Source organism: Nyctibius grandis, chromosome 4, assembly GCF_013368605.1.
Source record: "Nyctibius grandis isolate bNycGra1 chromosome 4, bNycGra1.pri, whole genome shotgun sequence".
NCBI lineage: Eukaryota > Metazoa > Chordata > Aves > Nyctibiiformes > Nyctibiidae > Nyctibius > Nyctibius grandis.
Window position 1 is genome coordinate 80,949,791 of NC_090661.1, and position 15,883 is coordinate 80,965,673.

Genomic DNA, 15,883 nt, shown 5'->3' on the forward strand with positions numbered 1-15,883 from the left:
TGCTGAGTACTCCAGCCTTCAAATTTTTCATGCCACTAAAGTATCAGAATTACACAAGAATCTCTGAAAGTACTTAAACAACAGACAACTTTATCGCTACAAGTAATTAAATCTTTAGAGTGTACGGCTACAGCACTAATTGCACAGTAAGCAACACTTCAGAATTTCCATTCTGATTATTGAGCGTGAAGCTCCATGCATCCTTCAAATACCAGAGAAGTCCAATTTGACAGAGATATCTCCACATATAAAAGCAATCATATTTAACGTATATTTAGAGAAGCACACAAAAATCAACCTACAGATACCAACATTTGTAGTGTCACCTCTGACAGTTCCACAAACAACAGTTTTTGTAGACTTCACAAAATATTCTTAACACAAGCACTTTCTACTCTGCACCCTCCAGCACCTTACAATCAGCTGAAGGAAAAAGGCCAGTGAAAACCATCATGCAGTTTCTAGAAGGAGACGCTAATGGCACCTCTACAACGGCAAAGTTGTCTGGGTTATTCCACACCGAATAGAACTGCCACCAAACTTCACTGCTGAGAAGCGGAAAAAAAAGAAAAAAACACCTACCAACTTACAAATATTCTAAGTAACCCAATTCAAGTAAAGCAGGTAGCTTTTTTCCCAAGTACACTGAAAATGCAAAACACACTTCACCATACTATATTGGCAATGATCAAAGAATGCCTACAGACATGTCTTTGACACTATCCTTTCATAAACACAACACTAATTGACACCCCCTTCTCCCTCAAGGCTTAAACCCTGTGAATAATTAACCTGAAAACAAGGCCCAAGTAACAGCAAAAACAAACCCATGTAGGAAGTCCAACAAAACTGAAATAAGAGGAAGATTCTGCAGTTTAGCTCAATTTGCCACTCTGACACCTTCACTTATATTCCCAAAACGTTGACATTAACTCCTTTTCCTATTAACTGTAGTTTTAAAGCTAAGTATCTACAAATATATTTAAAAATAATAATTCTAACAGTCTTAAATAGCAAGACTTCTACTGGTAGTATTTCAGGTGGTGTTCAAACTACAAGAAAATCAGTACATCCAGGTGTAAAATGAAGGTAAAAGGCCATATTCAAATCACATTACAGATTTCAGCAACACCACTCTGCCAGGCAAGACAGAAAAATCTCACACCTAGAAGGGAGCATACGGCTGTACTCTTCCCTGCTGCTCTGTTTATCTACTGAAAATCCAAAGAGCAAACTATCCAACACAGAATTGCAGGACACAGGGAGCTAAGTAAACTTCCTTTACCAGAACGGATTCTGCATGGATCTTTGACGTGTATCCTCACTTACATACATTTAAACAGGTAAATAAAGAATAAGAATTATTTTTGCATTAGGTAAATAAACAAAGAACGAGAAGAATAATTTTGCATTACTATATTTGCTCTCATTTTTTAGACTTACCTGGTCTTTTTCATGGGGTAGAAGGCTGACAGGTGGAAGAGACGCAGGGAAAGTGCTGGAGTATTTTGGAGCTCCTTTGCTTTCCAAACTGCCATAATTCACTCTATACTGAGGTCCATCCTTCAGTAATCTCCCATTGTTCACAGCACGTTTGGCCCCCAGACGCAATCTCTGCTGAAAGGCAGGATTGTTGAAAATATTTGCTAGGTCATTTTGACTTCTCAAATACTTCTCTATGTTTTTCAGGGAGGAGCCATTTGGTTCTTGAAGCCCTTCAATTGCTCTTCTCAAGAGTTTATTCCAATCCACATTACGAAGCTCATTATAAGCTCCTCTAGATCCCTTAACAGATTTAGGAATAGTGCCAGGTTTAACAGATGAAAACCGTCCAGGATTATCTGGGTCCTTGTAGGATGCAAGGCCTTTGTTGGTAACTTTAAGAATAGAACCATCTTGAACACTAAGTTCCAACTGTTCCGAAACAGTCTTCTTATCTAATCCATGGGAAGCACAAACAGCATGACATATTCTCTCTTCAGAAGGCCTTTGCTTTTGCTTTTTAACTTTTTGTATAGCTTCAAGAATCCACTCCGTATAAAGAGGGTTGGCAAGTTTTACCATGGTTGACCAGTAATTGCTTCCAGCCAAGGGTTACCCATAGAGGTTCCTCCTTATCCTTTTAGCAGATCTTTCAGGGGTTGTTCACACCTCAAACACCAATCAAAGGATTCCACACACTGCTTGGATGAATCTCAAAAATATCCATCCTGAGGAGTAGGAAAAGGCAGGGAAATATCTGCTGACTGAAACTTCCAGTTACTTTACCGTTATGGAAAAGTAAAAAGGATTCATTCGTGATGATACTGGTACATCCTTACAAGAAAGTTTGTTGCAACCTTTGAAAAGAAAAAAGAAGAGGCAGGGAGAGAATACAGTTAATGCTGAAGTAATAAAAGAAACAGAATGCACATGCATTTATTCTGTAGATGCTACAGTATGCAAAAATCTTTGTGAGATTATGAGGTGTTCGCCAATTCCAACCCCACACCAAACAAGTCATCATAAAATCCTTCTGCTTCTCATAACATTCAGTGGATTTAGTTTTCCTAAATTCCATCACCCCAACACTTAACTTACTACTGACTCGTTAGACAATTTCCATTCAGCCAGAGATCTGAAAATATTCTCTGAAACAAACTGCCTACAAATCATTTCTAGACCCACTGGTATAAGAAAATTACTATCTGCATGGACTATACAAGCACTAAAAAAACCCAATGGAACAAAAACCAACCCTCAACCAATGAAAGTCAAATTATTAACCACTGACATTTCTTATAGTATGCTGTCTGTAAGTGTCACGCCATATGTTGATTATACAACTGTCCTGGTTTGGCCTAAACCAGGCCGATTTTCCTTTCAGTGATTTTTCCTTTCAGCTAAGTCTCCTCTAAGTAACTGCACTTTCTGAAACTAACTGCATGCTTTGCAGACAGTGTCTGCCTCCAGGACTGATAACGCTCGAAGTCTGTAGTTATCGCTGAGGCACCGGTAGGGATGTTGTGCAGTAAGGCTCTTGCTGTACTTATTCTTAGAGAAACCAAGGTCACTGCTGAATTCCTCACTGCTTACGAGTGAAGAGCCGAAGGGGGGTCGCAGCTGCAGGGGGGAGCTGACAGGGCAGGTGACCCAAAAATTGACCAACGAGGGTATTCCATCCCATACACGTCATTCTCAGTATAAAGCAGGGGGATCACGAGGGTCTCGCTCTCTTTCCGCTATGGCCGGTGTCCAAGGAGGACTCCGTCTGTTTTCCTGTTGCCCCCGATCCCGATCCGTGCATCCCTGAATCCAGCTCTCAACCGTCGCTAGGCCCAGGCTGGGCCTTCCCGGAGCCTGCCCTGCAGTGCCGGTGGTGATGTGGCTGACTTCAGGGGAGCTCAGTCTTGGTTTTGTATATATATTTGTATATATTTGATTATTTCTATTATTGTTATTATACTCTTTTTCATTATTATAGTTTATTAAAACTGTTTTAACTTTCCAACCCAGAAGTCTCTCTCCCTTTTCCCTTTCCCTCTGGGTGGGAGGGGGGGGGGGGGGGGGGGGGGTAACAGAGAGCATCTGCCGCAGGTCTAATAGCTGGCCCAGCTTTAAACCGTGACAACAACTCAGAAAAATCAATAGCAAAAAATCAGAACTGAGTTAGTAGTATTACATCCGTCATGAATACCTAGGTACCCTACAATACAGAAAGGAATCACAAAGGCACTTCTCGTTCTAAGGTATGCAGTGAAGAGGCATGCATTTTTGATACAAACTCTCAGGAACAGAAATGAAGATAAAGTAACAGGAGGCACTTTCACATAAATACACTGTCAGCATGAAGACATATAAAGAGGTCACATTGACAAAATATGTTTTGGTGACACACAGTTTAACAAACAATTTTCTTTACTTATAATGGAATATATCACTCCAACAGAAAATACAGTGGCTACAAAAACTTATGTAAGAAACCCAAAAGAACATCTTGATCAGGAGTTTATTCATTCTGCAGGACAACACAGGGGGGGAGGAAAAAAAAAGAAAAAAAAAAAGCCACACAAATTAAACTAAGACAGTAGTCACCTAATGAATAAACAAACTTATATGACGTATTAATTTTTTCTGCCATGAAATGTGAGGGAGAGCTTTCGAGGACATTAACAGAATTGTATAATTACTTCAAACCAAAGGAAAATAAACAAAAAACAGAAGCAGAAAATCTTCACTCTCAATAAATGGATTGCCTTGTAAAGTAGAAGACTCACCAGTTTCATAGCAAAACTCTAAAACTGAGTTAACCTGAAACTACATTTATAAGGCTATGGCAAGCAACCTATAACTAGCAATAATATCTATGATGACACAAGTATTGGACCTCATTTTTATTCATTTATTCAAGTCATCTTGCGTTTCAATCATGTTTAAAACTTGACTAAATTATAAATAGGAAACAAAACAATTGATGCAGTAATCTAATTTATTTTCAACTTGTTAAAAAGATTCCTCTGCAACTGTGAGAAGAATGAGTACAAAAACTACTTTTGGTCCCATACCTTCTCCTCCCTCTACCCCCTCAAAAATCTCTTTAAATATAAACTCCAGATCATGTTTCACATATTATTACACCTGCACAACAGGATAAGTAACAAAAGAGCAGCTGGTTATTGGCGAATATAAAATCCTTCTATACCCAAATAGTGGAAATATTAATCAATTAATTTTATGAATTTGTCATTCTCTAGGTTTGATTGAAGCTTAAGCATTTTCAGATTTACAAATATGAAAGTTCAACTGACTGCAAGAATGAAGAGACACATTCCTGATACAAATGCAGGGCCTGAATGCGGTGCTCTCATACTGAACCTTATTGATCTACACAGATTGGATCCTGTTTCTTGCTTCCAGTCTGTACTCATGCAAGTTATTTTTGATAACAGTTCTGTGTATTTCAAGTATTTGTAATAAAACAATAACTTGTTCTGTAAACAGACATTTTAATTGAATCCAGCTAGCAAAAGCCATTCTTTCCCTAACAGCATTGTTTATATTCACTGTTTTCAGATAATTCCAAAATAACAGTGTAGCTGCAAAATGCAGACAAATATAGGGGAAAAAAAAAGCTTTCATGGTATTATGAATCCTACAAACCCTCTCACAACTCTGACGCTGAAAATACAGTAATACAACAAAGCAGAACTCTCTATACAGTGGAGACTCACTCACATTGAGACTATTTTATACACTCTGCCTATAGATTTCGAAGTTCTCTGTATCTACATATAAAGCCCCAGATTCCTAGAAAGCTAGTTTTAAGTTTAAAAGTTAATTTAGTTAGGCTGTTCTACTATCAGTCTTCATGAAGACAGTCAGTACTTAATTAACTGCTGAACACTGCATTTGCTGAGTCAGATGTACTTGCCTCATTTTTAAACCTACTGCAGTACTGTTATCCTAAACTTCATACAAGCAACCACATCACTTCCATTAAATTCCAGAACACACAGTGTGGGGTCTGTTCCAAGCACCTGGACACCGATGAACAGTTCAGTATAAACGTTATAACTTGTGGATTACAGGAATTTTTTATTGGCCAGTGACTGTGGCAAAAGGTGAGCATAAACCTGTATCTTCATGTAAAGTCTGCTGCTTGGTACAGGAATTTCACAGCAATATACATTCAGAGCTACATTTTTACTTATTTACTTAAAACTCCCCATGTGTAACACAACCTCCTGCATACTAGCGCCTACTAAATCAACACTAGTTGAGTGTATCAGCAGGAGCATAGAGTTTGCAACACACAGGGCAGGGTATTTCAAGAGGAAAATCCAGACATCTTAAATTCACACCTTCCAACAGAATTTAAATTCATTCTGCTTTAGGAAACCATGCAAAGCTCATCTGATCCAATTTTGGAATTGTTTTACCACAACCCAGAGTTTCTGTTATTCTGCCACTTTGATTGCATGTGTACTTGAAGTGTAGCACCCTGACCTCCACAACTGATATGACAAGCTCTACCATACATAAGAGTCAGAATAACCTCTTCACAACAGACATCTCTGACAGCAATATAATTCAGCTCAGTGATCCTGGAGCTATAAGTTAAAGAGGTCTTTCATAAATCAAGTTAAGACACATTGATCCAAGACTGGCAATAGAAATATATATATATACATGCTGAGTGACGGGATAAAGACAAACTGCTTTAGAAACAAAATTTCCAGATTCCACATAATAGGCCCCACGGAAGTTCACAATTACATTCAGGTTTCTAAGTTTAGAACTTAATTTCACTAAAACCACAAAAAGGTGGTCATACATCATTTAATATAATAAGTGTGACGCTTACCCAAACAGATTTTCAGGAAATACCAATTTTTAAGAGTGATTATAAATTAGCAGCAGGCACTCATGTCTATTTATTAATTTTTCTCCCCTTGTAATTAACTAACTTTTAATCAAATCCTCAACAGTACCTAACCCATCACAGATTAGATTTTCCAGACTTAAGTGCACAGGACCACTTCCAAGTTTTATCGCAACAGTGATTAAGCTCTTTTTATGTCATATTTCAGCTTCTACACTCTATGGTATCTTATTTTAGAAATAAGAACATTTGAGAAAGTTTGATTGCCCTACCTTACCGATTGAGTCTGTTAACAAGCCTGCTACTAAAGAGCTGCAGGACATAAGCATTCGGAGGTGAAGTACAATACATTACCTTTAAAACATGAAAAGCCATCTCTAGTCAAGGCTTGTCCCTTTACCTAAGTCATAAATTATCAGATAAATACAAAGAAGTTGCAAAACTGCAGCTAGGGATTTAGAATGAATGCAAATACATCCTTTATAAAGCACACACCTATTCTACAGCTGATTCTAATTAAAGAGCGCACTGACTGAACATGTCAATCTTAGGTGTCATCAGTAAACCTATAATTCTGTAATAAGGTCTTTTTTAGACTGAACTAGTATCTGGAATTATTTCCAAGTGATCCACATTGTGAAAACTAGCTGTGTAGTCAGAAAGACAAAGGGGTAAGGGGGGAAAAAAAAAAAAGCTATGCTTGCCCCCTCAAGAAACAAAACTAGAAGTTATTACACAAGTATCCAAAAGTATTTCACAAAATACTATCTAAGTCTTTTTTTTGGAGAAATTCACGAAAAATTTGCTTTGGGTGTCTTAAATGTAAATGCAGTTAACTCCAAAAAACTGAGGGTAACACAGCTACCAAAAAAAAAAAAAAAAAAGGAGAGGGGGCGGGAGAGATGACAGCAACTTGTGCAACCTGCCGGTGACCTGTGAAGCACAATTTCATTTTGCTCCCTCCTTCCTGCTCTGCACACACTCAGGAGAAGCAGCAGCAGGCCAGCTCTCTGCTGCAGCATCAGGGTCAGGTAAGGATTGCAGCAGAGGAGGAAGAAGAGAAGACTGCCATAGCATTCAGTAAGCTTTTTGCCATTTTTCTTTCCTCCAAGCCATTACTTAGAATTATGCAGCTAATCAACTCTGTATTCAACCCCCATCTCAATTAATGATGCAAAAGAGTCAAGATACTTGTTTCCCCATTGCAAAATACAGGCACCTACAAAGAGACAGAGAGAAAGCAGATCCTGGCAAGGACTCCCAGCACACATGACACTTAAAATTACTCAGATCATGGAGCCAGCTCTTGCATTATTCCTTATACAACATACAGTTTTCAATTACAACAAGGAAGGGCAGAGACACTTGCACATGCTTTAAACAGACAGATGATGAGACATTACAGTAACTCCAAACTACACCAAGAGGCTTGGGGGTGTGGGGAGTAAGAGTGGTACACGTGAATCAAAACTGATGACATGCCTGCATTCTGCAATACCCCACAACCTACTTTAAGATCATATGCTAAAAAGCGGTTCACAACACAACAGCAGCAAGCACCACCAGAGGAAACAGCATCAGCACAACACGACACCAGCAAAATCACCCGAATTTACCCTTCCCACCCTCTTCCATGGAAGTTCTGAGCACTTTAAGATATGGTACTAGAGAACATCAGGGAGCATGGGAAGGTAATATTCACTGCCAGCAGGCAACCTGGGAAGAGGGCTTCGCTGAAAACATTCCTTCTTGGGATAGTTATTTTCAACAGAAGGGGTATCTGTTCGCTTTTTGTGGAGCGGGTTATTTTCAACGCCCAGTGACAGAATGTTAAAGGTGAGGTCTGGGCAAAGACAACACAGTGTGAACATCACTTCCGAAACGTGTCTTCAGAGGCTTGAATATTCCCCTCCCCAACTTAGCCAAAATTTTTGCAGTACAGCCAAGCCACGGAGGTTTGCAACGCCTAGTGCCCAGCGCCAAGGCATTGTTGTATCTGACAGGGGCCGAGCGGGGCTGGCTCTTGAACCCTCCAAGCCTTACTCCGGGATTTTTCATTCCAAAGGTAGAAAACCCAAGCCCGCAGGCTCCGCTCCCCGGGGCACGGCGACCCCGCAGGACAAGGCAGCCAGCGGAGGACGGCGACGGCGTGCACCTGCACCTACCCCACGGGGGCGGCGAGCGGTGCCGGAGGCAGCGTCCGCGCCGCCTTCCCCTCGCCGCGCCCGCGGGAGCCAGGCTGAGAGTGTATCTCCCCCCCCCCCGGTACCACTCACCTCCGCGGGACCGGGGCCGCGGGGGGAGGAGCCTCCTCCAGGCGCCGCAGCGGCTCCCCCTGCTGCCGGCTCTTCCCCTGCTCCCGCTGCCAGGCTGCGCCGAGGCGGCTGCCCCCGCTGCTGCGCTGCCCCCCTGCCGGCGGCCGCCGCGACTCCCCCTACCGCCGCGGCTCGGCTCGCCTCACCTACGCCGCCATTTTGTTTCGCCCTGTTGTACTTAACGTGAATCCGACATGACACTGATTACAGCCCAATGGAGTCTCATTAAAACCTTACCTACCCCCGCGCCCCGCCCACCGGCGCCCGCCATTGGGCCGTCCAGCGAACGCCGCTCCACGCTCACAGGGCGCGGACCCGTGTCCATCAACGGCCCACACCGGCCCTGTTCCGCCCAGCAACCAGCTTGTCTCTCCCATTGGAAGGCAGGGCGTGTCAATCACGAAGCACGCCCCCTCCCTCCACGCTCGGCTCCGCCTACCCGCGAGAAAGGGAGGGCCTGGAGGCTGCCATTGGATGCCGCCGCTGCCACACACCCGCACGGCCCGCCCGCCCCAGCCCAGCCCGTCTCACTGCTGTGCCTCGAACGCTAGCGATTGGTCACCCGCCGCAGCGGAGGCGAGAGCTCTCGCAAGCCCGCGCTCCCGTTGGCTACCGCTGCCGTCCGTCTGGTCCCCCGGCCTGGCCACCCTCCCCCACCCGCCGCCGCCCCACCCGCTCCTGAAGTTAGTTCGAGAGGGTGATCGCCAGCAAGAGACACCGGCGGCGGCCGCCTGAGCCAGCCCGGCAGGGCGGGCGGGCGCGCCACACACACTAATAAGTACCCTTAAATATTGAGCGTCACGCGCGCGCCTCAGATCCTGCCACTCGCCCGGGCGGGCGCGATGGAACAGCACGCTGCCAGCATCGCCCTCCCAAGGTGCCTGGCACTGGCAGCCGCTGCTGGCGCGCGCACCCCGCACCGCCGAGGGAGGGGAGGAGAGGAGGGGGTGGGAGCGGGGACGGCGACAATGACTCCCAGCTCCACAGCCACATGCAGGTCCCTGCAAGTTTCGCCATGCGAAGCACTGGATGGCGAAGCACTGGGACTCCTCTGTCACCCCGTCTGCGAAGGAACAATCGCCGCCTCAGGACAGGGTGGGAGCATGCAACACAAAACCCCCTCAGCCATCCCCTGCCTCCCTCCGCCACTCCGTTCCCCCCCTCCCCACCACATCCAACCCGGCCATCACCTCCTGCTGCTGCTCCCCCTCCCCTGCAAAACGCAGAGCATTGCAATGCATTTACCAAGCACAAGTGTCTGCAAACACGTGCATCAGCCTCCAATGCAAAAGGAAAAAAAAAAAAAGTACCCAGCCTAGTGACAAGCCCCCTGCGCTGAGGGAGGGGAGGGAAGGGGGGTTATTATGGCAAACTGCAGCCTGTCACCCAATGCAAAACAAGACCCATCGCATGCTCCCTATTATCCCCCACATAAACTCCTGGGAATCTAACCTCCGATGCAGGTTCCCCCCTCTGCTTGCAATGACCTCCTTTCTCTGCCTGTGTGTGTTTCTGCAGCAGCGGTTCCTGCGGAATGTGCTGCCCCTGAAACGCGATCGCGGCTCCTCTCTCTCTCTCGCTCGCTCCTTCTCTGTCTCTCGCTCGCTCTCTCGCTCGCTCTCCTGGCTGCAACCAGAGCCAGGAACACAACAACAACACGGCCTCCCCCCACCCCCTTCCCCAAACACATACACACTGAAGAGACCCAGCCAGGAGAGCCAGACGAGCCGGGGAGGGGGTGGAGGGAATCCCCAGCCAGCGGATTGATTGCACCAGTTACCTTCCCTAAGCCCCTTCGCGAGAGGGGGAAAAAAGGAAGATGAATACAGAGAGAATACCTTGTCTCCCCTCCTCCTCCGCGGGGCTCCTCTTCTCACTCCCAAATACTAAAAGGTGGACGGGCAGATCAGACACAAGCGTTCAGCTCTCGGCGGGGGAGGGGAACCACACGAACAATTACCATTAATTTAGAAATTAAAACAGAAACCCACCCCAGACCTCCAGCCTCCCCGATGCCGAGCGGACGCAGATTGCGAGGACTGGTGCTAAGACACAGGACCTGATAACAGCTAATTGAAAGGTTAATCTACATAGGCTGTGACAGAAGAGGTCCCTCCCCACTTTTTTTATCTGCTGTTGGCAAGTGGGAAATTGAGCTCCCCCCACCTTTTTCCCTCAAAAAAAAAAAAAAAAAGAGGGAGAGAAAGGGGGGAAAAGGCAATAAAGTTTGGGGGGAGGCGCGTCCCCGCGGCGGCGGCTGGGGCTGAGGGACGGGGCGCGCGGGTGGCCGTGGCGGGGCGCGCTGGGCGGGAAGGCGGCCTGAGGGGAAGTGGTCACCGCCGCCTCCCGGGGGGCCCCGCCGCCGCCCGCGGGGCTTCGGCTTGGGCTCTCCATCCGGTATGGCGCGATTTAAAATGTCTCGGTGGAAGTATCACCACCGGCAGGGTCTGGCAAATCCTTCAGAAAGGGATTGAACAGTTCCTCGGTCCGGAGGAAGAGGGCTGTGTTGGAAGGCAACCATAATTAGCCTGAGGGGTGAAAGAAGGCTGAACAAATTACAGATGTTGTCCTCCGATTGAGTTCGTTGTAAATGTTAACAAGATCTTATGAGGAATATATTTTAAAGGACAAGGTGATAAAACATATAGACTTAGAACTCATTTAAATGTTTTCTCCATGCTGTCTTGAGCCAGGCTGCCAAAGGCCACTCAGCATGTCAAAGTTTTAATGCTACTCATGATGATTTTCTCAGCTATGGCTACCAAACACCACTTTTCACCGAAGCATGGCATGACAAAATACCGTGAGGTATATACCATAGGGTACCACGCAAGGCAGGAAAAGGTAATCTACCCAGCTGAGCATCTACTCAAGCAAGCAGCAACTAGACACCCATCTTCCCAAACTTGAAACGTGACCCATCTCAGAGGTCTCCTAGACATCCTTTTTTCCATGTCTTGTGGGTGGTGTGTTGCGTTAGGTGCCTGTCTGCGAAGTTTTCTGAAAATATCTGGCCCTGAAGAAGAAAAGATAAAGAAAAGGAAAAAAAAATCTCCTTGTAGAGTGCGTGGAAGATGACCTTCTACAATAAATTAAGGTCTTTCCTAGATCATGTGCTGCATGTAGACCAGCAAGTGAACAAAGTTTCTGTAATAAAATACTAAGCACTAAGTTTTAGTGCAACTTTTTCAGAGTCAATTGCTGGACATACAGTATAAGGAAGCTCTTTGGTGCTGTTACAGAGCACTGTAAAGTTGAATGACCTACTTAACAGAAAGCTACCTGGTAAAATTAATATTCCAGCATGCATCTATCATACCATACCTGTTGACTGAAGTTTTAGTCTTTTAACTGCCAGATGCAGCCTTTTAAACATAGAGCAGGAAATTGAAATGTGTAGTGACCTAATATTTGTTGGAGAATCTTTCAAGGTTCATGTATTATGCAGGACTTAGCTGTGATTGAACATAGCTTTTAAATTATTGGAAACAATGTAAATCATTACAGCAGAATTTGTAGCAGAGCGTCACATTTGCAACACTATTCTGAATGTTGTGTCAACATTTCCATTATAAACTTTTTTTTTCTTTCCAGGAAATTTACAACTTGGTTAGTTGTAAAACAGAAAAATAATCTCTTGAAACTGAAACTTGGCATGGCCACATTGCAGTTCAGGAAACAAAACACTGGAGAAAAGTCGACAGTCTGTTTGGCCATTTTGAAATTATGAGTGTGCTAAAGACGTAAGTAACAGCACAGAGAAAAATCATAAAAGTCTCTGGTTTAAATACTTTCATTCTTTCTTCTTAATTTAATTCTTTTCCTAAAAATAAATTTTATAAGACAACATGTCATTGGGTGTTGTCTTCCAGTTTTTAACATGCTTAAGAATCTTTTGTTTGAAGAGAGACTCCTATGGATCTTGACATTTACAGGTCTACCTAACAGTATGTAAATTGTGAAGTTAAGCACATGAACCTCTTTATACAAGCATCATCCTCCAGCGAACTTAGATCCACTGTCACTGTGAATTATACTATTTCCCAAAATAATGACTTCAAAAGAATTGCGTCATGTGAATTTAGGGCAGTTCGATTTGAGACAGTGCATGTTACACAGACAAGCCATAAGTACCTGAAGCACTTTGGACCTAATTGAGAATGTCTCCTATATGTTGTGTTCATTTTGGTTTGTGATCTGAATAAATGGTTTTGTTTCATTGTATGAAAAAAAATTAAAACTACATTAAAAATATCCATGGGAAAAGTTATAAGCCCATCAAGGAACTTAGTGTAAGCAATAAAATTCACACTTTAGTGTGTCTTCTACGGTCAGACTTTGCGGGGGAGGTTTATTCTTCCATAGCCGCTACAAAGCTGATGAAGTACAACAGTTAATGCCCCTGAGCAGTAACAGGTGCCTAGACACCTACACATTGAATACACCCATTCCATCTGCTAAAAAGATGTCCCTGATGTTAAAAAAAGTATCTAAAATCAAAACCACTCTCTCTCATCTGCTGTTAGAAAGAAGTGCTATGGCCCAGTTCACTCTGTTCCATTAATTTCCTTGCTTTAATTATAGTTTAAATATCCTTATTTAAAGAATATTCCTCCCCAAATATATTTGATCTATATTGTAGTGTATGTAGTAAGCATATCCTTCTCTCCAAAAGTCCCTAGGATTATTCTAAAAATACATGTACGGTTGCTATTTTTGGATCACAAGTGAGAGAAAGCAAGAAGTTAAGAGCTGAGCATGGTCTGAGTTAAATTCAGTTCTCAAAAATCAAAATCTTGAAACTGCTATATGTATAGCAGTGGTGTAAGACAAGCTGGAGACTACTGCTTAAATGAAGCCCAGCCGTATGCAGACCAAATTCATCAGTATACAAAAAAGAACACTAAATTAGAGTTTGAACACTGATTTGAAATCAGTGACAAAATTCTAGCGCATGAAATTACTGCCATATATAAGAATAAGAATTTCTCTGTGAGGACTTTAATCACTGGTGCAGTTCCATTAGAACTAGTGGGGCTATTATATATTTAGAAATAATTATATAGCTGTCCATGTTGGTACGGTGACAGATCCCTATTTGTCTTTGGCACTGCTAGAGGGTGAAGTCTTGACCCCCATCAAAGTCTGGCAAAACTTCCTATGACTTCAACAAAGCCAGGATGTTCCTTCCATTATTACCATACATAACCACCTATGTGACTACAGTCACCTGGAAATTGCCTCCCCTGGCATAGCTGTTGAAAGAAGTGACCTTGGGGAGAAAAGTCATCCTAAGAGTGCAGCGAGTTTCTTCCCAGCCTCATCCTGAGCATGTCCCTGCTGATGAGCTGAACACATATATTCTGTACCTATATCACCACCTCTGCTTAGCTCACCTGCCATGGGTTCAGCAGTTTCCCTGCAACCCTAACCTTCAAACTCATGTTCCTTCAGGATTAAAACAGCCTTCTCTTTTTTCACTTACGAGATTTTTTCACAGCCTTTTATATTGCAATTTAATCTGAAAGATTAATCCATGTAACTAAGTCTACCCCTCTGCATACAAACAGAATGTTTCTTGGCTGATGTATGAGGATATGCATTGCTGCACACAACAGAGCATCACTGCCCAATTTAAGCACTATTAATAAATACTAATATAGATTATATTAATACATACATGCAATTATTTATATACACACAGGCTCACACAAAGTGAATAACCTGTGGGCATATTTTCTGATCATTTGCTGTCTCATCTATTACATTTAATAAAATTGAACAATAGTGTAAAATAGTCTCCTGCTGCCATCTTACTGATTTGGGCGCTTTTTAGTTCCCGAAACTGACTATAAGGTAAATGCTGTAACAGCCTCAACTCAGGAGTTGTAATTGGCATAAGACTGTAATTTGGCAATGACTGTTTGTGGTAGATCAGCTGTCAGCCCACAGGGATGGAGACAGTGACTTTTTATAATAAATCCCACATGTTCTATTCTACTCTGGCAAATATACCACACTGCTATATCAAAGTACTTTATAATCCTTAATTAATTAGTTCCTATAAGAGCTCTGTTAGGTGAATGTGTATTATTCTTCCTGGTTTCCAACCAGAGATACAAAGCATAGAGCAAAGCTGTTAGAAGAGGATGCCAGCTTAAGGAAAAATCTGGCCACCTGAGTTCCAAGGCCCCTGCCCTAGCCACAGGAGATGCAGTCACAGAGCAGCTGTGCTAGTCATGGAGAAGAAACTAGTGGCCTGTTAATGCATGTTCGAAACCTTAGCAGGAGCATGTCTTTTTTTCTGCATTAACTATTATACATGTTAAAGAGGCAACAGAATGAATAGAATTTAGGAGTGCAAAGGAAAAGGCTAAAAGCAAAGCGGAAAAAAAAATGGTGGCTCATACGTGATAGCATCCTATAAGATGGTGTCTTTCATATACACAGTATCTCACAATACTGCATACAGAGGTTCTATTTATACATACATGATAAAGGATTAGTAAGTGATTAATAGATGTTTTAATAAATGGTAATCAACTGTTATGAGTCCAATGGGTCAATAGGGTTTTTTATAACAATAGCTCATCATTGCCTGAAACACTCTACTGATGTGTTTAAACTCTATATGCTTTACGTAGAAACACCTGCTAATCTTGTGTTAAACCTCACAAATGGAATCTTTATATAAAGTGTGACTCAAAACAAATTTGCTGGAGAAAAAATGATTAGCACCTAGGCCCCACAGTAAATTGTTAGTTGTAGCTATACTGGATTTAAGTTTCCCCTTTTGCCATGTAAAACGCACTGATATGACAGGAAGCATTTTGCTGCTGTGTGCAAGAGTAGTGTTTTCTAGGCTGAACCCAAGAGGAAGGCCTGGGATATTACAGGACTCCATCAACCAGCATCACTGAACTTGATGCAGCTTTGTGTTTTTATACACATCTATGGTAATACTTTGTGAGGACAGCTGATGAGATGAAGGATGGAATTGAAAATGAATAAAGATCAGGTTGCTCAGAGCTAATGAAAGCTGCCATAATCAGGGGCTGCTCAGGTCCTTCTTGCTACCATCCTGCTGCGATTAGTTAGTCAGGTGAAAGGGGAGGATGCTGGTGTTTGCAGGAGCCATTTTAACACCTCAGCTTGTCTTTGTGAGCTTTAAAGTAATTAACTTTCCAATCATTATTGGTTGACTTTG

The 15,883-nt window shown here is 43.1% G+C and overlaps 1 protein-coding gene across 3 annotated transcripts in view; it reads right to left on the minus strand.

Annotated features, from left to right (window-relative positions):
- KAT6B (lysine acetyltransferase 6B) overlaps nt 1–10,187 on the minus strand; it is a 124,587-nt gene extending 114,400 nt beyond the window's left edge. For all 3 annotated transcript variants that reach the window (XM_068399121.1, XM_068399120.1, XM_068399122.1), the window contains exons 1-2: nt 10,129–10,187; nt 1,444–2,339 (exon numbers count right to left, since the gene is read on the minus strand). In XM_068399121.1, coding sequence (XP_068255222.1) covers nt 1,444–2,064 — 621 coding nt within the window. In that variant the 5' untranslated portion in view covers nt 2,065–2,339; nt 10,129–10,187. The remainder of the gene's footprint in view (nt 1–1,443; nt 2,340–10,128) is intronic.
- Between the last annotated feature and the right edge of the window lie 5,696 nt (nt 10,188–15,883).